Genomic DNA, 27,832 nt, shown 5'->3' on the forward strand with positions numbered 1-27,832 from the left:
AGGACAGATATGAAAAGAAATGACATTGTATCGTAGTTTATGTTCACAGCACATCTAATATAGTTCTATTATGATTTTTATTCATACAACACTTTACACAGATGGATATCATAATGTCGTTATCCCACAGAATGGTTGTTTCAGTGATTGACTTTAGTGAAATATGAATTTGACGTCATGATTTTAAGGTGAACTCGTTTGAGTTATATGAATAAAACCCTGAAATAAGATTTTGAACTATAAAGAAGAGATGAAGCGTTTTCGTATTTAATGCCATTTACCAGTGTCAGAAATTATTATTAAATATGTATGATATCTTTAATGTTAAATTCTTAAATGTAACATTAAAATAAATCAAATAAAATAAAAAGTCAAATAAATTAGAATAATGTGACACTATAGGCTTTTACCAATTAAATCAGTATCGACCAACTGCATGAAGTTGCTTTCAGATGTAGCTTCTTACAGTAAATACATTTACACAGCAATTACAACTGTATAATATAATGAAATTAATATTCTAAACAACATTTTTAATACAGAAATATGAAATGATACTTGGATTATGAAAGTAATATCGCCACTAGGTGGCGGTAAGTCATTGTGTTAAGGAAGGAGTTATTTATTCATTTTGTGATTCATTCAGAACGCCGATTCATTCAGGAATAAAATCAAGTGGCTGTCTATATTAATTGGTCATTGAATCATCGTCTGGGTCATTCAAAGACTCAAACAACTCTGTGCGCCTACTGCAAGTCAATTGCACAACGGTTCTGTGACAATTTGCTTTGGAAGTTTAGTTGACAGAGAAAATAACCATTCTGTATGCCATCAGTTAACTGGCCAATACTTAATATTAATTAGATAATCTCAGAGTAACCTAAAACAAAAGTTATAACTTCTGTGTATGATGACTTCATTAGGCTTCACTACCATATCATGTGCTGCCCAGTGAGTCGCGTAGCATTGCCACACAGATTTTGATAAGTGGTCAGCAATAGTAAAACAGGCAGTGTGCGGAAGGTGTTGTGAGTGCAGGTGCGAAGTAAATTATTATTTCTGAGATAAAGTAGTATAATAATAATAATAATATTTCTGAGATAAACATGTGTAGGTCGCCAAATTTATGGACATGCAGAAGAAAGCCTTGTCTAGGCTTTGCCTCAGTATGGTATCTGTCAAGCCATTCATTAGTCTGGCCATTTAATGAGAAATAGATTAAATGTAGTTGCAATAAACACGTTAAGAATCCATAGCAGTGGAGGACTATTTATTCTGCTGCACTGAACTGCGGAAGAACTGATGATGGCACAGTTTAATGTTTGGTTGACCAATCAGCAGAAAGGGGTGTTTCACTCCTGCCCACATGTAGAGATCAAATATTTAAGTTGTTTTTTCATTTTTTATCCCTGACTGAGAAATGAAAAATCAAGCCAAATTCTTGTTTTTCGTCTTGTTTGGAAAAAATTGAAAAATGAAAAAGGTGCCGTTTTTTTCATTTTCCGATTTCTATTTTAAATCAAATTGTAATAATATTATATTTTTTATATATTTTTTTTTTTTTTTTATCAAATAAATTCTTGGTGAACAAGCATTTTTTTTTTTTTTTTTTTTTTTTCAAAAACGTGAGCATTTGGTCCGTGTACTTTTCCGTGGTCCGTGTACTTTTGCGTCCATTCCTTTTTCGTTTTTAACCACGTCAAGAAAAACAAAAAAACGAACGGTTGTTGTATTTTTAAATGCTATGGTGAATACCAAAATTTAAATTAAACCGAATACACAAATTTCATGTGCACAAAATAAATATTGACTTATTTTCAGATTTTTGTTTATTACATTTTGCATCTTTATAAACCAAAATTAAAAAAGGACAGATTAAAGTCGAAAAAATTTCAATTTACAAGTTTTCTTTTGTAAAATTGTTGTTTCCCCCACACTTTCGAGAGCCATGTCTCTGAAACATGATAATACATGACTTAGGGTGACCACCTGGCTATTGATCTGTTGCAGGACAGTAGATGTGATTTTGCGGGACACATGAAAGTGAAACAGATAAATTTACAACTATTACGCTATAGGGCTGGGCGATATATCGCATGCGATTCTCACGCGCATTTCGTCAGTAAAGCCGGTTCCCTGATTACCTCTAAATCACCATCACCTGCTTTAAAATGGAGCGCCTTTTAATAGACAGAGCCGTAGTTCACTGATAAGCCACGCAAAATCGCGTTCAGTATCGAAGTCGATTAATCTTCGATACTGAACGCGATTTTTGCGTGGCTTCTCCGTGAACTACGGCTTTGTCTATTAAAAGGCGCTCCATTTGAAAGCAGGTGATGGCGATTTAGCGGTAATCAGGGAACCGGCTTTACTGACGAAATGCGCGTGAGAATCGCATGCAATATATCGCCCAGCCCTATTACGCTATGTAAATATTGATTTACATTTGTTGGCAAACTTGGCATATACGCCGATTAATGTTTCTGCCGGTGGGTGCCCATAATGTTGCGCTTACGGCAACATTAAATCCTGGAGAGAAGATAGATTCACGGCTGCATGCAGGAGGACAAAGTTTGAGCGCGCAGATGTAGTATGTGAGCGAGAGCGCGCGCGTCCAGTTTTGTGCAAGGGAATCCGCCAGTGAGTGGAGAGATTCCTGCTCGCGCATTTGATGAGCTCTCGTGATACAATAATGCGCTCTCGACATTTTTTCATTATAATAACGCCATAAAACCCGCATTAAATGTAATATTAACATGAGAAGAAAGTCGTGTCTGAATTTCGCAATTTTGTATTGGTTAAAACAAATGGAGAATATCTCGTTTTTCTGTAGGTGCTCGACCATTTCCGTGTGTGGCGCTTGATCGCCGCCGTTCGTTCTAAATATTTAACATCAGGATGGATGATTACATGGTTTAAATCATTGATTTGGGCAGCTTTGAGCAGCTCTTGAGGTTCTTATCCAGTATGGAAGATGAAATCCTTGCTGGTGTAGTTGTGTTTACTGACTTTGATAAGGCCTGCTCTTTGCGCTGTCCACTCAGTTGTCATTAGAGGGAAAACCTCTCTCTATGATTGCGTTGGTTGGTTATTTTCACAGCTAGAATATGACGGCTGCACAAATAGATTTTTAATGCTCCTAGTTTTTATTATATTTCCTTCTGTTGTATTGTAATTTCAGGGATGAAAAAAAAATTACAGACATAAATGAAATGCGGGACACTAAGTCTTGCGGGACGCAGGACAAAGCTCCCAATTTTGGAACTGTCCCGCAAAATGCGAGACGGGTGGTCACCCTATCTTGACTTGATTTCCACACCCTTCTCACTCACGAGGGGTCCGATAATGCCGCATGTCCAAAAGATACTGGCAGCAAACGCGTCCAGCGAAGCGGGACATTCTAAGTGCTTAACGTGAAAAATCCTTAATGTGGCTTAATGTAGGTATTATTGGAGGACCAAATTCACTACACCTTATAAGCAGCCCACTATGAACACAATTAATAACACGTTAAGCATTTTCCTAGAAAATAAAACACAGTTATGAAGAAAACGCTAATGCATTAAGACACTGATATTAAATTACCAATAGAGATATGCAGACAAGCAGGTCAGGCCGAAGGCAACGCGCTTTCAACGTTCAGCGTTTTCAACTTGTAGAAAACCATTATAAACGCATAACTTTATATTGTCCTTCCATTTTGTTTACGTTGCAGTTATAGCAGATGCTAGTGATGACAAGAAAAGAAAATGTTTCTCCCTGGATGTTTTTAGGATTAAGCCACATAAAGAATTAATGTCCCAGCGACGCGGGCGTAACGCCTTGCTTTCAATGAGAAATGAGAAATATTTCATGTCAAACCTCCACTGAGGCAAAGGGCATGGGAATTTTGTCTTCACGAAATCACATATTGGGGTATCATTTTGTCATCATAACAAATGTTGGTATATTTTCATATACAGCATAACAGCATAGCTATAAAGTGACTCCTAATCCCAAACAATTTCTCAATATAAAACAATATAAAACACCTAACAGAGCCAGATGAAAAAGTCACAGTAATTTAGATGTCGTTTTGGCCTTTATTCACATAAAAATGACGGGATTGGGACCACAAGCGGGAACTCGATCATGTTAGAGCGCTAAACAAGAGGCTATAAGGTTTAGAAATGTAATGTTTAGGTTAAAATATAAATGTACAAATAATAATAATAGTAATTTAATGAATGAAAATTAATCAATGTCATTTAGGCTGGCTCTTGAAGCGAGTCATTCCATTGACGCCAGAGGAAAAGGCACTAGAGGGCGTCTGTGTGTATGACGCAAAACACTGGAAATTAAATTTAGCATTTTTACATATTAAATAACAACTTGTATATCATTTATGTTATTTTTAATAAAATATTAATCTTGCATAAAGAAAATTGGCTTGTATCTGCTAATTCTATTCATCAGTGTTTAAATAAAAAACAAAGAAACCACATTTTCCATATTTCATTTCTGGTTTAAAAAAGGAAAAACGAATGGACGCAAAAGTACACGGTCCGTTTACTTTTTTTACTAAATTTACAAGTTTTCTTTTATAAAATTGTTATTTCTCCCACACTTTCGAGATCCATGTCTCTGAAACATGATAATACTTGACTTGATTTCCACCCCATTCTCACTCACGAGGGGTCCGATACTGCAGCATGTCCAAGAGATGCTATATATGGCGGCAAACGCGTCTAGCAAAGCTGGACATTCTAACCACTCACCATTAAAAATAAGCGCTTAATGTGGCTAAATGTAGGTGATATTGGCGGAGCAAATTCACTACACCTTATAAGCAGCCCACTATGAACACAATAACACGTTAAGCATTTTCCAATAAAACACAGTTATGAAGAAAATGCTTAATGCATTAAGACACTGATATTAAATGACCAATAAAGATATACAGACAAGCAGGCCAGGCCGAATATGAAGGCACAACACTATCACATGAGAATATCAATAGTAGGCCTACGCGTGTGTAATCTCGTAGAATATATACGCCAAAATGAGTTTTGGCGTGCATATGATACGCACTTTATGGCGTGTATATGACACGCTCTTGGGTAGGATGGGGGTGGATGGGTGGGGGGTTCGTGCGTATTATACGCCATAAAGTGCGTATCATATGCATGCGAAAAACTACGTACCATATGCACACCAAAACTCATTTTGGCATAAACATTGCACACTCATATTATTGATACGCATTTTCGTGTGATCGACGCGCTCTCAACGTTTAGCGTTATAGAAAACCGATATAAACGCTTAACATAAACATATTGTCCATCCACTTTGTCCTTTCCACTTTCCACGATGCCATTGTCTTAGCCTTAGATGCTGTTGATGACAAGAAAATGTGCGAGAAAATAGTTTCTCTCTGGTTGTTGTTTTATGTCCCAGTGACGTGGCCGAAACGCATTGCTTTCAATGAGAACTGAGAAATATTTCCTGTCAAACCTCCACTGAGGCAAAGGGTATGGGAATTATGTCTTCATGAAAATTACATATTGGGGTATAATTTTGTCATCACAAATGTTGGTAGGCTATATTTTCAATTTGAACAGCAATAGCATAGCTATAGACTCCTAATACCAAACAATTTCTCAATATAAAATAATATAAAACGCCTAACAAAGCCAGACGAAAAAGTCACAGTAATTTAGATGTCGTTTTGGCCTTTATTCATATAAAACAGAGTAAAAAGCAAAATGAGGGCATTGAGACCACAAGCGGGAACTCAATAATGTTAGAGCGCTAAACAAGAGGCTACAAGGTTTAGAAATGTAATGTTTAGGTTAAAATAAAAATGTAAAAATAAACAATAGTAATTTAACAAATGAAAATTAATCAATATCATTTAGGCAGGCTCTTGAAGCGAGTCAATCTATTGACGCCAGAGGAAAAGCCACTAGAGGGCGCTTTATGTGTATGCCGCAAAACACTGTAAATTAAATTTAGCATTTTTACATATTAAAAAAACAAGTTGTATATCAATGATATTATTTTTCACAAAATAATAATATTGCATAAAGAAAATCACCTCGTATCTGCTAATTCTATTCATAAGTGTTAAAATAAAAAAACAAAGAAACCCCATTTTCCATATTTCATTTCTGGTTTAAAAAAGGAAAAACGAATGGACGCAAAAGTACACGGACAGTACACAGACCGCATTTGAATGGTAGTGTGATTGTTGCATACTTCGGTTAAATATCTTAGCATTGTACATGCTACTTAAAAACATTATAACAGAGTGCAGTAAGTAGTAAAATAGTTACAGTATGCAGTAAGCAGTACATTAGTTCCACATATCTGTCTCTTACCCTGTAGATAGGAGGCACTACCTCCCCACGTCCCCTTTGAGAGATTATGGGAGTGTGGACACAGGTAACAGAAGACGGTCTAGATCTGTCGCAGTGCATTTCAGAGACTCCGCTCAAGCTGAAGAGCAGGTATGAATGCACCCCTGAGACTAATTGTATCATGTTATAGTTATTTTTATTCAACCCGAAATGTATAGATATATTTTATAACTGTGTAGTCATGCATATCTTTTTCCACTTAAATACTTCTCAAATTGTTGGATTACATCTCCATGTCAGAAATATCAGATCCAACACTGGATTATGGATCATCATCAAGATATCCCTTTTTTTTTTCCCCTTTCTTTTCCAGTCTGGTATCCAAAATCAGTCAACAGTTTTTTTTTTTCTAATATCTAAAACCCGTTAACAGCAAGTCTTGTCTGGTACCCAAAATCAGTGTTTTGTCCTGCACCCAAAAATGTATTAATAGTCTTCTATCTACCAAGGAGTTGACAGGACAAGCAGGAGACTAAGAAGTTATAATAAAATAGAAGTTATAAGTAAGGAATAATTGATGACAGGCCATTGAATTATTAGAAAATAATGCACACCTGAGGTGGTAAGGTGGCCAGGAAGTGGAGTGTCTGTTACACTTCAGGTGTCAAGTCAACTTTATTTATATAGCGCTTTTTACAATGCAGTTTGTGTCAAAGCAGCTTTATAGTGATAACTGCCAAATAATTTTGGCTGCACAGCCGCTCAAGAAGAAAATGGTGTCATTGTCCAGCTTAAGTAAATTCAGTATTGATTCATTCCTTTGTAAAAATCAATAGTTATTAATTTAGTTAATTTATCTGTACATCAGCTCTGGAGAAAACAGTGATGTCATCGTCCAGCTCAGTTCAGTTCGCATACAATGATGTCAATGCAGGCAGATCAAAAACATTGTTGAATATTAAGTGTCCCCAACTAAGCAAGCCAAAGGTGATGGCGGCAAGGAACCCAAACTCCAACAGGTGACAAAATGGAGAAAAAAACCTTGGGAGAAACCAGGCTCAGTTGGCGGCCAGTTCATCTTGTTCCTCTGGCCTACAACGAACAGTGAATGATTATGATTCAGGCAGCGCTACAGGTCGTAAGTCAGATTACGATCACAACAGTCAAAATATTTAATCCAGTTCCATCTAGTTGAAGATCGGATTCATCACGCCGGTATGAAAACGGTTTGTTGAGGATCTGTGCCACTGGCTGTTGTATTGATGAGGTCTTCACAGGGGATGGTCTAGTTGACACAATCTCTGCTGACACTTCAGGGATGTGTTGTGGTCGTGTCTAGGCTTAGGTTCTCTATCTGATCTGGATACAGCCCGGATTTGACTGACTACGGTAGACCTCGGTATAAACAGAGAGACTAATATTAACGTAGATGCCATTCTTCTTCTGATGTAACAAGTACATCAGATGTTATAGGAAGTGTTCCCAGTTCTGGCTGACCTAATTTATGTAGCCTAACAATCCTTTAACAGATGTGAAAATTTAAATTGATAATGTGTTATGTGTATGCCAGGTTAAAGAGATGCGTTTTTAGTCTAGATTTAAACTGACAGTGTGTCTGCTTCCCAAACAGTTTTAGGAAGATTGTTCCAAAGTTTAGATGCCAAATAAGAGAAGGATCTACCACCTGCAGTTTATTTTGATATTCTAGGTATTATCAACTGGCCAGAATTCTGAGATCGCAATAGACGTGAAGGACTATAATGCGTTAAGAGCTCGCTCAGGTACTGGGGAGCTAAACCATTTAGTGCAAGATTTTAAAATCTATATGATGTTTAATAAGGAGTGCAGTGTTGAAAGAACCGGTCTAATTTGGTCATACTACCTGGTTCTAGTAAGAACTCTAGCTGCTGCGTTTTGTACCAGCTGTAGTTTGTTTATCAAGTGAGCAGGGCAACCACCCAGTAGCATTACAGTAAACTAGACTTGAGGTGAATGCATGAACTAAATGTTCCGCATTTGTCATTGAGAGCATATGTCGTAGTTTAGATATATTTTTAAGATGGAAGAATGCTGTTTTACAAATGCTAGAAATGTGGCTTTCAAATGAAAGATTGGTATCAAAGAGCACACCCAGGGTTCCTAACCGACGACGAAGACTTAACAGAGCAACCATGAAGTGTTAGACAGTATTCTAGGTTATTACGTGCAGAGGTTTTTGTCCAATAATTAGAATCCAAAAAGGCGGCGGTGTAGCTTTTTGCGTTAAATCAGGATTTAATACCTCTATTGTTTTGTCCCAATCAATTTGCAAACAAATGGAATTTTTGGCCTTGAATGTAGAAATAGCAAAGTCCCTTTCTATTGCTGTTGTTGGGTGTTACAGGCCTCCTTCAGCTTCAAAAGAGGCACTATATTCAATAAAGGATCTTTTGACTAAATTGAGTTACACCGAACTACTTATGGCAGGAGATTTGAACTGGGACTGGCTAAATGCAAGTTCTGTTGAATTTAAAAGGTTTTGTGTCTCTATTAATCTTACCCAGTTAGTCCACCTACCTACCAGGCCTAATCTCAAGAGTCCAGAAGGTCCACTTTGATTGATTTGATTTTAACAAACGTGCCTCATAAGTTCTCTTCTCTGGGTGTCTTCTGTAATTATTTTAAGTGATCACTGTGTAGTTGCTGCCTGTAGAAATACTAAAATTTCAAAATGTAAATCACACGTTGTTTGTAAGAGGAATCTTAAACATTTTAATGAACAAGCTTTTCATCATGATTTGTCAGTGGTGAAATGGGAAAACATAGGGCTACTACCAGATGTAGATGTAACTTTGACATTTTTTTAAGGAAAGTTTTATGCAAATTGTAAACAAATATGTATTTTTAAAGGTGCCATCGAATTGAAAATTGAATTTACCTCGGCATAGTTGAATAACAAGTGTTCAGTACATGGAAATGACATACACTGAGTCTCAAACTCCATTGTTTCCTCCTTCTTATATAAATCTCATTTGTTTAAAAGACCTCCGAAGAACAGGTGAATCTCAACATAACATCGACTGTTACGTAACAGTCGGGGTGTACGCCCCCAATATTTGCATATGCCAGCCCATGATCGAGGCATTACACAAGGGCAGCCAGTATTAACGTCTGGATGTGCACAGCTGAATCATCAGACTAGGTAAGCAAGCAAGGACAACAGCGAAAAATGGCAGATGGAACGATAATAACTGACATGATCCATGATAACATGATATTTTTAGTGATATTTGTAAATTGTCTTTCTAAATGTTTTGTTAGCATGTTGCTAATGTACTGTTAAATGTGGTTAAAGTTACCATCGTTTATTACTGTATTCACGGAGATGAGAGCCGTCACTATTTTCATTTTTAAACACTTGCAGTCTGTATAATGCATAAACACAACTTCATTCTTTGTAAATCTCTCCAACAGTGTAGCATTAGCCGTTAGCCACGGAGCACAGCCTCAAACTCATTCAGAATCAAATGTAAACATCCAAATAAACACTGTACTTACACGATTAGACATGCTGCATGACGAACACTTTGTAATGATCCATTTTGAGGGTTATATTAGCTGTGTGAACTTTGTTTATGCAGTGATAGAGTCGAGAGCTCGGGAGGGGGCGGAGAGCGCGCAATTTAAAGGGGCCGCAGCATGAATCGCCACATTTCTAATTATGCCTCAAAATAGGCAGTTAAAAAAATGTATTAAAAAAAATCTATGGGGTATTTTGAGCTGCAACTTCACATTCAGAGGACACCTTAGACTTATATTACATCTTGTAAAAAAACGTTCGATGGCACCTTTAAGGAAATGCAGAGTGAAGGGGCGAGAAAATCCCTGGTTTTCACCAGAACTGGCAGATACCATTCATGAGTGTAACAGAGCATGGGTCAAGGCAAGAAAAACAGATTCTTCCACTGATTGGTCTGTTTTCAAACGGCTTAGAAATAAATGCACTTCTCTTATCAAAAAGGCCAAATCTGAATACTTTTTGTCTGTTACCACTGAGAACCTCAATGACCCAAAACCCCCTGAACCAGATTTGATGGAGCCTTACTTTTTGAAATAGGCAGCAGATTTTATAGCAGAGCCACTTTCAATTCTTTTTAATCTTTCAATCAAAACCAGAGAAATTCCATCAGTTTGGAAATCAACTTTTGTTCTACCTTTATTAAAAGGAGGTGATCCAGCAGTTCTGTCTAATTATAGGCCAATGTCAAATTTATGTGTTTTATCGAAAATTTTGGAATCTCTTGTTTGTGATCAGCTGAAAGTGTTCCTCTATTCAAATGACATCCTCTCTAAATTTCAATCAGGCTTCAGAAAAAAAGCACAGTACTATCACCGCTACTATGAAGGTGATAAATTATATTATTGTGGCACTCGATAAGAAACAGTTCTGTGCTTCACTTTTTTTTTTTTTTTTTAGATCTGTCAAAAGCTTTTGAAACTGTCGACCATGCTGTTTTAAAGAACAGATTAATTTGCTCAGGATTGTCAGAGCATGCAGTTGCATGGTTCTCAAATTATCTGAATAACAGGACTCAATGCATTAAATATGAGGGTCTCTGTTCTGATTTTATTGTTGTCTGCAAGGGGGTGCCACAGGGCTCAGTTTTGGGGCCCCTCCTATTTATCTTGTACATCAATGACTTGGGTCAAAATGTTTCTAATGCTAACATGCATTTTTATGCTGATGATGCAGTTATTTACTGCTATGGATCATCCCTTGCTCATGCCATTGAAACCCTGCAGAAAGCTTTGTTGTTGTCCAGCATTCACTTCTTCAGTTAAAACTAGTCCTTAATGCTGACAAAACTAAGTTAATGTTGTTTTCAAATTGTACGATGGTGCCTCAGACTGTTCCAGTAGTGTCCACTCTTGAAGGGAATGTCATAGAGGTGGTTCATGAATATAAATACCTTGGTGTCTTGATTGATGACTGCCTCACTTTTAAACCACACATAGAAAAACTTGTGAAGAAATTAAAACTTTTTTAGTTTTTTAAAACGGTTTTTCTTCCGTAATAAATTGTGTTTTTCTTTTGAAGTAAAAAAGCGCCTTGTCACTGCAACTTTTTTATCTGTGCTAGATTATGGTGATCTTTTTTATATGAATGCTTCTTCTTCATGTCTTCAAATGGTGGACACAGTTTATCATGCTTCTCTGAGGTTCATTACTAACTGTAGAGCCATGACGCATCACTATGATTTGTATTCACGAGTGGGATGGCCTTCTCTGGCCACTAGGAGGCAGGGACATTGGTACACTTTTATTTTCAAGGCTATGCTTGGATTACTGCCTCCGTACATTTGTACTTTAATCACACAGAGAAGTGTTGACTCTTACTCCCTGCGATCAAACGATCAGCTGTTGCTCTCTGTTCCTTTTGCCCGCACTGAGTTGGGGAAAAAAGCCTTTGTCCACTCGGCTCCTTTTGCTTGGAACATGTTGCAGAAGGACTGGAAACTGACCGAGCTCTTGTCCTTAAACGTTTTTAAAACTAAACTGAAAGCAATGGAGACTGCCTCAATAATGTGCAATTGTTTTTCATAACCTGTGTTATTTTGATGTTTCTTTGTATGTTTATAATTGTGTAAATGCTGTTGCCTCTTGGCCAGGACTCCCTTGAAAAATAGGTTCCCTTTCGATACTTCACTCGTACTGCGTATGGGGAAAGGTCTCCTTTTTCCCCGTTACTGAAGCCTTTTTCAATAACGCAGTGTAACTGCATCGTCATTGGTTCACTCATAGACAAGTTGTTGAACCAATGACGGCGCGGCATAGCTGCGCGACCTATGGCGACAGAGCGCGCGAATATTCCCGCCAAAATGGGCGGGGTTTAGGGCTATATAAGCGGGCGTTTCGACATAGGATTTCAGTTCTCTCTCCTTCAGCGACGACTTCACATCGCTCCTCGCTGATCTCCGGCTGAAGCCTTCGCCGCCTGGAAGAAGCTCGCCTGGAAAGAAGCTCGCCTGGAAAGAAGCTCTCGCCGCCGTCGAAGAGGCTCCCGCAGCGGACTGCTGAGCTTGCCAAGGAAGAAGCGCCGGCGCTCTCGTCGACTGCCGCCTCGAGCGCCGTCTCGAGCCGCCCGCTTCCTGCTTCCGGCCGCCTGCCAGCCCGTCTCCTGCCGCCATCCGGCGTGCCTAAAAGAGCGATTTTCCCGCGGTTTATTGCCGCTCTAAAAGAGCTTTCCAACAGCGGTTTTCACCGCTCTAGCGGCCCTCGCCGCTCTAAAAGAGCCCCTCAAACGGCGTTTTCACGGCGGCGGCGTTGTTACAAATGCCGCGCCACTCGTGTGGCACATGCAGAGCCCCTCTGCATGACGACGATCACGGTGAGTGCGTCGGCTGCCTGGGCAGACCCCATGCAGAGGCCGCGCTCACCGTGACCTCGTGTTCTCACTGTGAGAACATGAGTCTCGCCTCTCTGCGCTCGCGGATCGCCTTCTTCAGTGAAGGCGATCTTGCCGCTCGCGCCCTCCCGTCTTCTTCCTCCCGCGAGCCGGCTAGGAAGAGACGGCGGGGCAGAGCGGCCCAGCGCACGGAGTTGGATGACGTCACGCCGGCTTCCTCACGTGCCTCACCCCCTCCCCCGAGAGAGCAGTCCCCCGTCCTGTTCTCCCGCCCTGAGCTGCGTCCCTCGGCAGATGCGAGCGACCTCATCTCTTTTGGCGGTTCTGAGGACGAGCCGCTTGATGACGTTATGTCTCTCGCGGCCTCTGAATCCGAAGGTTGGGCCGGTGATTCTGACCCCGCCCGCCTTCCCTCGCTGGAGCCCATTGACTGCAAGCCGGGTATGGATGTCGAGCTCTTCCGCATCCTTTCGAAAGCAGTAGAGGTTTTGGACCTCGAATGGGCTCCGCCAGAGGAGCCATCACGGAGCAGGCTCAATGAGTGGTTCCTGCCGGGTTCCCGCCAGGCCCCTCGTCAACGCGCCGCACCGTTTTTCCCAGAGGTTCACAACGAGCTGACGAAGTCGTGGCGCGCCCCGTATTCTGCCCGCCTATGTACTACGCATTATTCAGCTCTCACCTCTGTGGATGGCTCTGAAGAGAAGGGTTACGAGCATCTACCGCCCCTGGACGAAGCGGTGGCGGCTCACCTCTGTCCCCCCACGGCTGTGGGTTGGAAAACTAAGAGGGCCCTTCCATCCAAGCCCTGCAGGACCACTTCTGCCTGGCTGGCAGAGCATATACGTCCGCGGGCCAGGCTGCCTCAGCGCTGCACGCCATGGCTATTCTCCAGGTGTTTCAAGCGAAGCTCCTCCGTTCTCTGGATGAGTCCGGCGTCGATGCACCTGCCTTCCGTGACCTCCGCAGCGCCACTGACTTAGCCCTGCGTGCCACAAAGGCCACAGCTCAGGCCATTGGACGATCCATGGCCAGCCTGGTCGTGCTTGAGCGCCATTTGTGGCTCAACCTGACCGAGATTAAGGAGATGGACAAGACGGCCTTTTTGGATGCCCCGGTCTCTCCTTCTGGTCTCTTCGGGCCAGCAGTAGAGGGCTTTACGGAGCGTTTTACTGCAGCACAAAAGTCGTCTCAGGCTATGCGACACTTCCTGCCTAAACGCTCTAGCTCCACGTCTGCTTCCAGCCGCCCCAAGTCTGCGCCGGCTCAGCAGAACAAACCTGCCCCCTCTACCTCTCAGGCAGCACCACCCAAGGAACAGCGCCATCGTAAGCGCTCCTCCTTCCCGAGGCAACGTCAGGGACCCCGGCCTAAGATTACGCTGGACCCGACGCCTCCTAAGCCCTCCTGATGTTTCAGGAAGGAAGAGGATGGGGCAAAGTCTCGCCACGGCCGGACCACCCCAAAAGCTCTTTCGTTCCACCCCCCCTCCGCCTCGTTCAGCTCCGGGCGTGGGAGATATGTTCAGTGTTGTGCTAACTGGGCCCAGTGCTGCGTCCATGCAAAACGCTATTCTTATGGCGAACACTATGAATATTCTACCTTCTCTAAGAAAGAGCGAAGTTCCTCTTCCACTCTCTCCGGTGCACGGGCCCCCGATTGGCGGCCCGTCACCCGATACCATTCAGCCCCTTGTCACGTGGGCCGAGGCCTGGCGGGCCATCCCCGGAGTGTCAAGCTGGGTTCTGGGAACCATAAGTCGAGGCTACTCTCTTCAGTTCGCCCGAAGTGCTTCAGACTTCAGTCAACACGGACGACGTTCATGTCCTCCGAGCCGAAGTCACGTCTCTTCTGAGGAAAGGAGCTATAGAAATAGTCTCTCCCTCAGAGAGCAATTCGGGGTTCTACAGCCGTTATTTTCTAGTTCCCAAAAAAGATGGCGGTCTCAGACCCATCTTAGATCTCAGGCTCTTGAACCTCTCCCTCATGAGACAGAAGTTCAAGATGCTAACGCTGAAGCAGATCCTCACGCAGGTTTGCCCCGGGGACTGGTTCTGCTCGCTGGACCTGAAAGATGCATACTTTCACATCCAGATAGCCCCCCATCACAGGCGATTTCTTGAGATTCGCGTTCGAGGGTGTGGCTTACCAATATACGGTCCTTCCATTTGGACTGTCCCTAGCTCCTCGCACTTTTACCAAGTGCATGAACGCGGCGCTTTCCCCACTGAGACAGATGGGAATCCGGGTTCTCAATTACCTCGACGACTGGCTTATCCTAGCCCAGTCACGAGCCGAGCTGGAGCATCACAGATCCGTGTTACTCAGCCACTTGGAGTGCCTGGGTCTCAGGGTCAACTTTGCCAAGAGCTCACTGCTCCCCAGCCAGCGTATAACGTTCCTGGGTGCAGTTTTCGACTCAGTCCGTATGACGGCTGTAGTATCTCCAGAGCGCGCTCTGGCCATTCAGCAGCTCGCGGCATCGGTCAGGAACAGAGCCTATTTCCCTCTGAAGTTCTTCCAGAGGATGCTAGGGCTGATGGCTTCCACCTCCCCGGTTCTGCAGCTCGGCCTTCTTCGGATGCGGCCTCTGCAGTACTGGTTGAAGTTCCGGGTCCCTCCTCACGCCTGGCGGCACTGCTGCCTGCGTCTCAGGGTCAATCAGGCCTGTTTGGCAGCTCTGAAACCCTGGATGAACCCTGTATGGTTCAGCCAAGGGGTACCCCTACAGGCGGTGTCCAGAAGGATGGTGCTCTCAACGGATGCGTCCAACACAGGTTGGGGCGCTCTTTGCGAGGACAGACCGGCCTTCGGCTCGTGGTCTCACGAGGAATGCCATCTGCACATCAACTGCCTCGAGATGTTGGCAGTGATTCGAGCCCTTCATGCGTTCCAGGCACACCTGACAGGGCGCCACGTCTTAGTCCAGTCGGACAGCATGACAGTGGTGTCATACATAAATCACCAGGGCGGTCTTTCGTCCAGCCACTTATGCGCTCTGGCGAAGCGTCTTCTGGAATGGGCATCACCGAGGTTTCAGTCGCTCAGGGCGACTCATATACCCGGGAGAACAAACTTGGGAGCAGACATGCTATCTCGGAGCAATGTCCCCTCAGACGAGTGGATGCTCCACCCCCAGACGGTTCTCATGATCTGGGAGTTCTTCGGAAAGGCAGAGGTAGACCTCTTTGCTTCAGAAGGCAACTCTCACTGCCCAATTTATTTCTCGAAGGAGGAAGATGCCATGTCTGGCCCAGCACCCTTCTTTACGCTTTTCCCCCGATCGCTCTGATCCCACAGGTCATCAGACGAATCAGGGAAGACAAGCACAGAGTCCTCCTGGTGGCCCCGCTCTGGAGGAGCCAAGTTTGGTCCTCAGAGCTGTTCAGGCTTTCTCAGGCGAACAGGACGATTTGGCATCCCCAGCCAGAACTCTGGGCTCTGCACCTCTGGTCCCTCGACGGGAGCCTGCTAACCTCCCCGGGGGCATGCTGAATACCATTTCTCAGGCGAGAGCTCCGTCCACGAGACGCCTCTACGCCCAGAAATGGTCGGTCTTTGTTGACTGGTGTTCTACACGCAACATAGACCCAGTGGAGTGTGACGTATCTCCGATACTGTCTTTTCTCCAGGAGCGTTTGAATCTGGGTCGCACCCCTTCAACGCTCAAAGTTTACGTAGCAGCCATTGCAGCGTTTCACGCTCCTATCGCTGGCCAGTCAGTGGACGAAACAACCTCGTGGTGCGTTTCTTGAGAGGTTCTAGACGATTAAATCCTCCTCGTCCTCTCACTGTTCCCACCTGGGACCTCTCTTTGGTCCTCAGAGCTCTTAAAGGGCCTCCCTTTGAGCCACTGCGTTCAGCTGACCTCAGGCCCCTGACGCTCAAAACCGCTCTGCTACTTGCACTAGCATCGGTTAAGCGAGTTGGTGACTTGCAGGCCCTCTCCGTGAGCCCTGCATGCCTTGAGTTCGGGCCCAACGACTCCAAAGTCGTTTTGAAACCTAGGCATGGCTACGTCCCTAAGGTGCTCTCAACTCCATTCAGAGCACAGGTTATTTCCCTCTCAGCGCTTCCTCCCTCATCGGACGAGCGAGAGTTGGAACTACTCTGCCCTGTCAGGGCATTAAGGACCTACGTTGATCGATCACAGCCTTTTCGGCAATCTGATCAGCTCTTTATCTGCTTTGGTGGCCGCACCAAGGGGTCTTCGGTCTCAAAGCAACGTCTTTCGCGTTGGATAGTCGACGCTATTGCTCTTTGTTACTCCTCTATGGGCCTCGACTGCCCCATAGGAGTTAGAGCTCACTCTACTAGAGGAATGGCTTCCTCTTGGGCCTGGTCTAGTGGAGTTTCGATTAAAGACATCTGTGAGGCGGCCGGCTGGTCCTCGCCGTCCACTTTTGTCAGATTTTATCATTTGGACGTCCCGACCTTACAAGCTCGGGTCCTCTCGGTATGATCCAGCGGCCTCTATCGAGCTCCACTTCATGCCACTCTGGGAGTTAACTCCCTTTTTGTAGTGTAACGAGGGTTCGACGGCTCCGGCCTTCTCACTTGTCCTCTGGTTCCCTCACGGTGCCCAAGACAAGTCCAGTCGTTCCCTGCCGTGGCACAGCGCGGTTGATTTCGTTCCCCATACGCAGTACGAGTGAAGTATCGAAAGGGAACGTACTCTGTTACTAACGTAACCTCGGTTCCCTGAGATACGGAACGAGTACTGCGTTACATGCCGTGCCACGAGGCTGCGGCTTCAGTGTCGTCGCTTCAGTCGAATGACCTGAAATCCTATGGCGAAACGCCCGCTTATATAGCCCTAAACCCCGCCCATTTTGGCGGGAATATTCGCACGCTCTGTCGCCATAGGTCACGCAGCTATGCCGCGCCGTCATTGGTTCAACAACTTGTCTATGAGTGAACCAATGACGATGCAGTTACACTGCGTTATTGAAAAAGGCTTCAGTAACGGGGAAAAAGGAGACCTTTCCCCATACGCAGTACGAGTGAAGTATCTCAGGGAACCGAGGTTACGTTAGTAACCGAGTACGTTTTTAATCTCAATGGGACTCTCCTGGTTAAATAAAGGTTAAAAAAAAAAAAAAAAAAAAAAAAAACATTTCAGAATTTAGTAGTAGGATATTACTAGTCATCCAATTTTTTTATCAGCTATGCATTCTGTTAATTTTGTGAATTAGTATGTTTCATCGGGCGCAAAGAAATATAGAGCTGAGTATCATCAGCATAACAGTGAAAACGTCTCAGGTTACGTATGTAACCATAGTTCCCTGAGAACAGGGAACGAGACTCTGCGTTAAAAGAACGCATTGGGGAATCGTCACGTGACCCAGGTGTCGAAAGCACTATCCAACAACTCCAATCGCTATTGGCCGGCGACAGCCTATGACGTCATACGGCGCGACCCGGATGTATAAAGGGAGCGCCTGGAGAGACAGTCACTATCTTATCGTCTTGAGGGACTGTTCTGAAGGCAGGCAACCTGAAGCATGGCAAAGGAACGCAGAGTCTCGTTCCCTGTTCTCAGGGAACTATGGTTACATACGTAACCTGAGACGTTCCCTTTCGAAGGGAACTCCACTCTGCGTTGACAGAACGCATTGGGGAACGATATACCCACGCCGCCATGCTGGAGGGGAGTGCCTGCCAAAAAATATGGCTGAGGCAAAGACCTCAGAGCAGTTCTCAAACTGCCCAGCAACTCCCCCTCGGGTCACACCAGGCTGTCAGTGACAGCATTCCCTTTGGCCAACAGCCCAAGCAGACCTTCCCACAGGCTTCTACCTTTCTCTTTAACAAATAGAGCCTAGAGAAACGCTAAGGCGTCTAGAACCCAATTTTCTTGTGAGAAAAGTGGTTCCTTTAAGGGAATGTGGCCAAGGAACCAAAGGGAACCTCGGCCAGTCACTCATGAGGTGAGCAAGGTCACCCTCATTGCCACCAGGGAGGCCGACATGGTCTTCTCAGGGAACAGACTCAGTTCGGGCCAACCCTGTCTGAATACAGAGCCTCTAAAACGCATTCTTCAGGAAGATAGTAGGTAAGAGTGACTGCAGAAAGGCAGACACCAGCTCAGACCCACGCGTAGAGACGGGCATCCTGGAGAGCAGAACTCAGCTGAGTGCTATGAACCCTCATATCGAGGGGAGATAATCCGCTCAACCTAGGATCTACCCAGTGCTTAATTAACGCACTGAGGAGGCTGTGCGCTGAAAGCCCTGAAAAAGGGAGCACAAACCAGCCTGGGGCTGACCCTAAAGACGGAGCCTGATCAAGGCCAAACCATCATGATCAGCTTAGGGAGCCTAAGCACCATTACAAACCCAAGGGGAAGCGCAGAGCTCACCTAACAGGTAGACTATACCCAACACAATCCGACGAGCAGTGTACTCAGTAAAAGCACCTTTTACTCTTTAAGCAAGAGGAGTACAACATACGCCAACACGTATTAAGGAAGGCCTGGAAGGCCTATAACCTCAACAAACACGTGGCATCAGCTCGTGGCAGTGTTTTAGGTCCCAAGCTTGGTAAACAACCCGCAAAAGAGGGGGTTGAATCTACCACTTGGGCCCCTGGCCAACAAGGTGTAAAGAAATAGTTCTCAGAGAGAAATACACCTAAACAAACGCCAGTGTATCCAAAAAGGCGGCCCGTAGGCTTAGCCTCCCTCAGGACACAAGGCGAACGTCTCGTGGCCGTTTCCAGGAGCACAAGGTCCAACCTAATCCCTAGGTGGCTCTTAGCTCAACTAGGATCATTGATTCAAAGAGGCAACAATAGGTTAAGCCGAACCTCAGTAAGGCTTCACTACTGACATCTCATCCTGAGCCGCACAGAAAAAACACAAACTGTGCCCATATGTAAACTAAAACGGAGGCCAGAAGAGGCCTACCGATTCAATGACACAAGGCTTCAGCTCGTGAGTTTCCAGGGGACCAAGCTATAGGGAACCAGCTCTAACCCACTAGCTATGGGAAGCTAACTACAACCTGTGCTAGGCTACACTTTCCAAACAGGCAAAGTACCCTAAGTTCTGTGACTAAAGGGAACCGAAACAACCAACATGGTCTAAGGGAGGCTAATCAAGCCTACCACCTCAAACAAACATGCTGCAGGGCCTGAAGCAGTGTAAACACAGTATGTGAGCACTGATATCCATGAAACAGCCAATACAACACTATTGCTACCTAGAAAGAGGCTTAACAATCTAGCCTACAATCACCGTATATGCAATAAAGCTGCTTACAGACAGATAACTGAAAGGGAGCTGACAGATACACACTTTAAACAGAAAGTGATCTATCCACCCTGAATATGCAAACCAACAGGTGAAGCACTCAGTGACAACAAAAAACTCTCCTAGCTGGGGCTTAAAGGGGGTCACCAAACACTTTAGATAGAGGCCAGGCTTTTCTCAAAAAGGGCCTACTATACAAAAGCAGGTGTCAACCTGTGGCAGCATATTAAGCTCACATACAAATGTAGGGCAAACGTCTAGAACTTCAAAGGAACTTTGATATGCATGCTTCAAGAAAAGGAGAAAAACGTATCCCAACCACAGATTCTCAAATCTGTTCCAAGCCTAGAGGACGGAGCTAATCGCATCGTCAACTCAAGGAAAACAAGGAGCTCGGAAGAGAACATTTTCTCACAGCATGAAAGTTCTAGAGAGTGGGGCCTAGACAACATATAGCCTACCACCTGAGAAAACAGCATCAGGTTCTAACAAAACAGTCTACAACCTAGCTGTTACACTCATAATTGCACCTACATATTATAGCAAGGGGATAATATGGGCAGACAGAAAACAGGCCACTCCCTCAGGAGGAGGCCAGAACTACAATACATATGAGAACTTAACTTCACATATACCATACGCACCATAGTCCTAGCCCAAGCAACTGAAGTGATGAGTGCCAGCTCAAACTATACTGAAGATAGCCGAACGGCTGAGCATACAGAGAAAAACTGAACAGCAGCCATTTTGTGGCTTGCTCAGTCAATCTCACACTCCAGTTCTTCCCAAAGAACCCCTAACACATTTATTGTTACACATTCAGGAAATGAAACAGGAATAAAAAACAAGGTCAAATTTAAACCAGACTCTCCAGACCAAAGAATCCGTCTTCATTCCTTATCAAAGGGGAAGAACGATATCCCTGGTTCCGTAAACCACCGAACCTTTTCACTATCAAGCCAGAAGGCGGGCCTTCAGAAAGAAAATTCATCATCGGCCGGCCACCGGCCTGACTGTTCAAAGGATGTTATCCCGAACGTGCATAGTTAAAAATGTATCCCGGGAGGACAAAGAGAAGGGGCGAAGGAAATTTTAACTAAAACAAAAGAGATCACCTCTCTCAGATCACCTCTCCTTCTCTTCGCATCCCGTCGCTTTTGCGACTTACTCCGTGGTGGAGGAGGCGCTCGAGCGGCGACACTGGATCTCTGACCCTGCCTCTGAGCCTCGGCTCGAGGCGGGCCAGAGCCTCCCGGCTGTCTGGGCCCAGAATCGGACCTGAGCGGAATGCACTTCTTAAATGCTGCTGAGCACGCCCTCGCTTCCCTGAACCTTCCGACTACCGCCTCAACGGAACCGCCGAAAGTTCAGATGGCGAGACCGGGGCATCGAGGAGAGAGCCCTTTTCTCTCTCCCCAATGTCTGCCATGTTCAACCACAGATGCCTCTCCGTGGCCACCATAGCCGCCATCGATCTACCAATCGAGGCGGCCGTCTGCTTGGTGGCCCGGAGAGCGAGATCTGTGGTGTGGCGCAGCTCAGCCACCGCTTCAGGGGACAAACCCTGCCCCTGATCCAGGTCCTTCAGCAGGTCAGCCTGGTATGCTTGTAACACCGCCATAGTGTGTAAAGCAGCACCAGCCTGACCTGCAGCAGCATATGCTCTGCCGTTCAGAAGAGATGTCATTCTAAGGGGTCTGGACGGCAGAACCGGAGCTTTAAGTGTCGGTGCACTGCCCGTGGCGAGATAGTTCGCGAACGTCTCGTCAATGGGAGGCATCGACACATACCCGTACTGGCCCAATCCCTCCACATCAGCGAAATTCCCCCGCTGATGCAGATGAATCCTGGCCGAATACGGGTTCTTCCATGCCTTCTTAACCTCAGAATGCAGGTCCGGAAGGAATGGAAGGCTCACTGGAATTACGGGGTTGTGATCGGAGAGAAACCACTCGTCCAGCCTGCCGGCGGCGCGCTCCACAACCTCCAGTAATTCGACATATGCTGGACAGGGGGGCTTGGAGGAAACAGAAGCGACCTTGGTCCCTTCTTCCTCCTCCATAGCCACCTCCTGCTCTCGGGGGCTTTCCGCCAGAAGAGCACTCGCCCCTGGATCCGATGATGTCAAGGAAAGGACATCATCGTCATCCAGGAGCTCATCCCCGCCAGCCGCCGCCTGAGGTTGAGAGACCGTAACACCTTTCTCAAACTTGGCGGCGAGCTCCACCTGTGAGCCCCATGAATGCAGCCGCCGCTCGGCCTCAGCGCGAGCAGGACCGGATCCACCGGGCACAGGTGTCGACGTCTCTTCCCTCGAGAAGAGAGCCAGGCGTGAGGAAAACGTTCATAGGAAAACGTTCACACTTCTCACAGCCAGCGTCCTCAAACGCTGCCCGTGCATGCTCCTCTCCCAAACAGATGACACATAAGGTGTGAGGATCCTCCGGAGTCAAAAACATCGGGCAAGGATCCGCACACTTCCTGAAACGTTTAACTTTGTCCTCAGACATAGCTAGACCAGAAATACTCACTTGGAGAAAACGACAGTGCAACGACACAAACAGTCCCGAAAGACGAAAAAGATAGTGACTGTCTCTCCAGGCGCTCCCTTTATACATCCGGGTCGCGCCGTATGACGTCATAGGCTGTCGCCGGCCAATAGCGATTGGAGTTGTTGGATAGTGCTTTTGACACCTGGGTCACGTGACGATTCCCCAATGTGTTCTGTCAACGCAGAGTGGAGTTCCCTTCGAAAGGGAACTAATGACATGCTTCCTAATGATATCTCCCAAAAGGCCTGTAATTGACTAACTCTCTAGGATCAAGTTGTGGTTTTTTAATAAGAGGTTTAATATTAGCCAGCTTAAAAGTTTTCGGTACGTATGAATGAAGGGGAATGGTTGAGCACACACCTCATTTGCTGGTCACCAGAGTGAATCCGCGAAGACGGGAAGTGCACAGACGACAGTAGATGACGTTGGGGACAAAGGAGATGGAGTAAAGATTGTGGAGCGCTGGAGAAGGTAACTTCTTAGACGAATAGCAAACAGGTAAGTAGAGCATAGAGTTAGTCTTGTATCCGCTAGGAGGAACAGACAATGAGTGTGACTGAGGTGTGTGCTTAAATAGTCTATGGCTCTATGGGTTGATCAGTGACAGGTTCAGGTGATTAATACTGAGGAGGGGAAAGTGATCATTGTGAGGAAGTGACGGTGGAACCTGGTGTATCCATGACATGATTAGCATTAGCCAGCGCTTTTAAATTTGCTTTGATGTCAGGCACTCTGGCTCCCGGCAAACGTGTGACTATGGTGGCTGGTGTCTCTATTTTCACGTTCCGTGTAATAGAATCGCCAATAACTAGAGCTCTTTCAACAGGATTCTCAGTAGGTGCATTACTGAGTCGGGAGAACCTGTTTGAAGTTCTAATCAGAACAGAACAGTGGTATTTTGCACCACGACTATGCCATCTCACAGTCACCCAGTTGCCCTGCTGCATGGGCTCTACAGCCGGAACCAAACAGGGTTTGATAACCTAGTCGCATCCAAAATAGTATCTAAAGCCCTTGCATTCCTACTATCCTTGATAAAAGTTTGGATGTGTGTCTCTAATTCTGAAATTTTCTCTGTCAGCCTGACTATTTCCCTGCGTTTATGACATGTGAATCCCTTGTCGCTGACAGAGAAAGCTATACTAAACACGTGACAGGCAGTGCATGTAACAATAACATGGGAAGATGAAATGACTCACCATATTTGTAGACTGATCCGACTCGCCACAATTGTTTGATGGACTCGTAGAAAAAGGAGCGTGTAGGCACGGATGACAAGTTAACAGGGTACCGAAATGCTAACATGTTGTGATAGCGATTTACAACCCCATTTCCAGAAAAGTTAGGACATTTTGTAAAATGCAATAAAATCAATAATCTGTGATTTGCTAATTCTCTTCAACCTTTATTTAAATGACAAATGTACAAAGAAAATATTTCCAATGTTTTCACTGACCAACTTGATTGTATTTTGTGTATATAAACAAATTTTGATTTTGATGAATGCAACACACTCCAAAAAAGTTGGGACAGAGGCATGTCTACCATTTTGTCGCATCTACTTTTCATTTAATTAAACTTTTTAATCATTTGAGATTTGATCTCACCTGCTATAAGACAGCTTCTCAACAGTTTGTGGTCATCGTTGTCTGATTCTTTTTTTCATGATGGGCCATACATTTTCAATAGCAGACAGATCTGGACTGCAAACAGGCAGTCAAGCACATCCATTCTATGGTTTAGAGTGTCTAAGAAACCACTTTGTTGTACCACGTGCAACGTACCACGCTTTTGCACCTGTCATGATGAAAGTCTGGATGGTCACTTTCATCTTTGGAACTGCAAACTCTATGTCCGTTTTTTCCAAAAACAAGCTGAACCATGGACTCTTCTGACCACAGCACACATTTCCTCTGTTTTTTTTTTTTTAGACCCTCTGAGATGAGCTCGGGCCCAGAGATCTCAGCATGAAGACATATAGCTTTCTCCTTGCGTAACAGAGATTTGAGTTGCATTTCTTGATGCAGCGTCAGACTGTTAAGTGAAAACGGTTTTGCAAAGTACTCCCGGGCCAAAGTACTGTTTAATACAGTAGCATGTTGGTTTCTCTGCCTTGCCCTACACAGTTTTCTCTGGATTCCCTGAATCTTTTCACAATATTATGGTAGATGGTGAAAGACATAAATTCTTTGCAATCTTGCATTGGGAAATGTGAATTTCGTATAGTTTGACAATTTTCTAATGAAATTTGTCACAAAGTGGTGAGCCATGACCCATCTTTGCTTGCAAAGACAGAGAAGCTCCCTAATTGTAGACTGCTTCAAAAGAGTTTAATTTGGATATTCTATAATCTTTTCACTTTTATTTTATAATCTGTCCCAACATTTTTGGAGTGTTACAGCCATCAAAATCTATTTTTTTAATATATTTACAAAATACAATTAGTTGGTCAGTGAAAACATAGGAAATCTTTTCTCTGTACTTTTGTCAGTAAAAAAAAAAAATGGTTCAAGAAAATTAGCAAATCACAGACTATGGATTTTATTGCATTTTACAAAATGTCCCAACTTTTCTGGAAATGGGGTTGTAGATTAAAAGCTAGCAACGTCAGATTAATGTCATAGACAATATTAGACAATATCAGATATATGGTGATGATAATAAAAAACAACAAGGAATGATAGTGAATAAAGATTCAATACGAAGCTATACGGAGCTACAGATGCAAACCACTCTGCAGCGAGGCAGACAGGAGCAATCAGTCGCAGGTGTGCATTATTTCCTAATAATTCAACGGCCCGTTGTCAATTATTCCACTTATTCTGCAGTTACCACACCTCAAGACATTTTTCAGATGTTATATTTCAAGACATTTGTCATGTTTTTGTCCTTAAACTCGTGTGTGTGGGACTAATTTATGCATCTCATCCCAAGCCTCCGTTGCTAATTCCAAAATTTAATTTCAGAACTAGTAATGGAGGCTTGAGCCATTGATAGCAGACTAATACAGTAATTAACGCAGTTGAGAGAGAGAGAGAGAGAGCGATAGAGTATGAAAAATACATACATACATACATACATACACTTATATTTCCACTCAAAAACATTCATAAGTTCACATAAATTTAACAAATTATTGAATAAAATTTTGCGATCCTCATTTGACCTTTTTTTTTTACCTCATTTGAACCTTTCTTCACAGAAACTCACAAATTTAATACCAGATCATTTTCATAATCCACTGTGAACAAAACATCATTCAGAGCCCAAATTTCAATAAATCTGTCTTGATTATTTGTCAGTTTAATATATGCGAGTTTCTACCTTAATTCTATAAGAGCCTTTAAAACCACCTCAGGATCTACTTCTCCTTTCAGTTTTCTTTTCTGTGTTAACCATATTGCCATCTTTGCTCCTCCTACACATTTTTTTTCCTTTCTGATGCAACATATTTTGGTCCAAAAATGAAAAGTTTATTCTTAAAAAACTACCCCAAATCTCTAACCCACCCATCTAAGATCGGAAACAATCCTCTGAACCTTAAACAATTTAAAATCAAATGATCTATTGACTCTTCAATGCCACAAAAAGGACATTCTTTCTCTACAGTGGGGTCAGTGTGTGCCACATGTCTGTTTTTGGCTACCGCCCAGTGAACAACTCTCCGTTGGAGATCCGCAGTGCATTTCTCTATAGGAAGTTTATACAGGGACCTCCAGCAGCCCCTAGGGGGATGAGTCTGGTCCAAACAAATCTGACCACTTTGTCTCTTTGCAATCCTTAAAGGTGGGATAAGTAAAAACGCTGTTGGACATTGTTGATATTTTAAATCAACCCAAACAAACCCACCCCTCCCTCCATTGCTCCGCCTTCAAAACTCACCCTCCAATCCTAGCCACTCTGCTCTAAGTCGGTCTCGAACCCTGGCTGATTGCTGCTGGCAGACGAGGCAAGTGCACTAACAATGACGCAAAACTTTGCATTCTCTAGCGGTCGTCAGTGCGCAGTGTTTTATCTGCACAACTCTCAGTAGCTGGCCTCTGTTACACACGCAATGCGAGTGGATGTCTGTTTATCACAGCTGACACGCAACAAAATGTTTCACGAAAAATAAAGCGCAGTTGATGAAAGAATGACAAGGAAGCACAAAAAATGAACGCACAGTACACAAGAGTAAATACAAAGTGTTCGTTGTTAGTCACCAACAGCACGGCATTTCCAGACAATCAAAACCCAGAATTACTCACATGTGAAGCGGAATCAAAGCAGCCTCCACGTCTGTTTTCAGGATTTCCCGCTTAGCTCTCTCCAGTGCTGGAAAGCTTTTCTAATATAAATGTGGGTCCTAAAGCACTTCCCCAGTCATAAACCTTCATTCCAGTGATATTCTTTTGAGCTCTTTTGTATTGTGTTTTATCTCTCTTCCTGCGTTTTTTCTTCAGATCTCCCTCTTGCTCGTTCTGTCTCCTGTGCCTGTGCTGGTATCAGCGGGTTATTAACACTCTGAGGTCTGAGGTATAGCCGGCGATACCACCGCGGTTTTTTTCTTACCAGTGTGAAAGAGACTCAAAATACTCTGTCAATGTTGCACATACAATTAAGAGTTATACACCATTTTAATCTGTTGAATATCTTCTTTTATTTGTGTACACTCAGAGTAAAAACAAAATGTTGTGCTTTTTGTAAAATAAAGAAAACTAACCTGAAGTGTGATCTGTCATCTCCGTCTGAACTGAAGTCCAATCTGATAGTTCAAAAATATCAGTCTAAAAAAAACATTGAAATGTCATATTTTAAACTGTAACGCGCCGGCGCTTAGTTTTTTTTCACATTGCAGCAAAACAGAATATTTTTTGTCTAATGACACAAAAATATGAGACTCAGAGTAAAAACAAAATGTCTTTTTGTAAAATAAAGAAAAAAATGATGCGTGATCTCTCATCTCCCTTGAACGAAGTCCAATCTGATGTTCTCAGAAAATGAAGTGTAACTTATGAATACTAATCACAAAAAAAATCTTATAACAAAACGTAAGTCAAATCAAAAACAACTATTCTGTGTTTATGTAATCTGTATGAAAAGAGAGCCATGTTAGAAGTCCGTGATTCAGCTCATTATCAGCTAATGCGGCCACACCCACGGAGCCAGCACTATTCAGAGGCAAATTCAGTCAATACATGCATACATTGTCTCAATTGTGTATTTATTGTGCCTTGAAAAGTGTTTTGAATGAAAAAGCCATAGTTAGCGATCTCTGAAGACATTCAGTAAATTCCTGTTTAGTTTTCTTCTATTGATAAGTTCCTGA

General features: G+C 43.8%; 1 protein-coding gene across 1 annotated transcript in view; it reads left to right on the forward strand.

Annotated features, from left to right (window-relative positions):
* LOC125278735 (centrosomal protein of 128 kDa-like) overlaps positions 1-27,832 on the forward strand; it is a 168,896-nt gene that overhangs the window by 16,611 nt on the left and 124,453 nt on the right. The window contains exon 5 of the mRNA XM_048208080.1: positions 6,367-6,488. Coding sequence (XP_048064037.1) covers positions 6,367-6,488 — 122 coding nt within the window. The remainder of the gene's footprint in view (positions 1-6,366; positions 6,489-27,832) is intronic.

Source organism: Megalobrama amblycephala, linkage group LG11 (genome assembly GCF_018812025.1).
Source record: "Megalobrama amblycephala isolate DHTTF-2021 linkage group LG11, ASM1881202v1, whole genome shotgun sequence".
Classification (NCBI taxonomy): Eukaryota; Metazoa; Chordata; class Actinopteri; order Cypriniformes; family Xenocyprididae; genus Megalobrama; species Megalobrama amblycephala.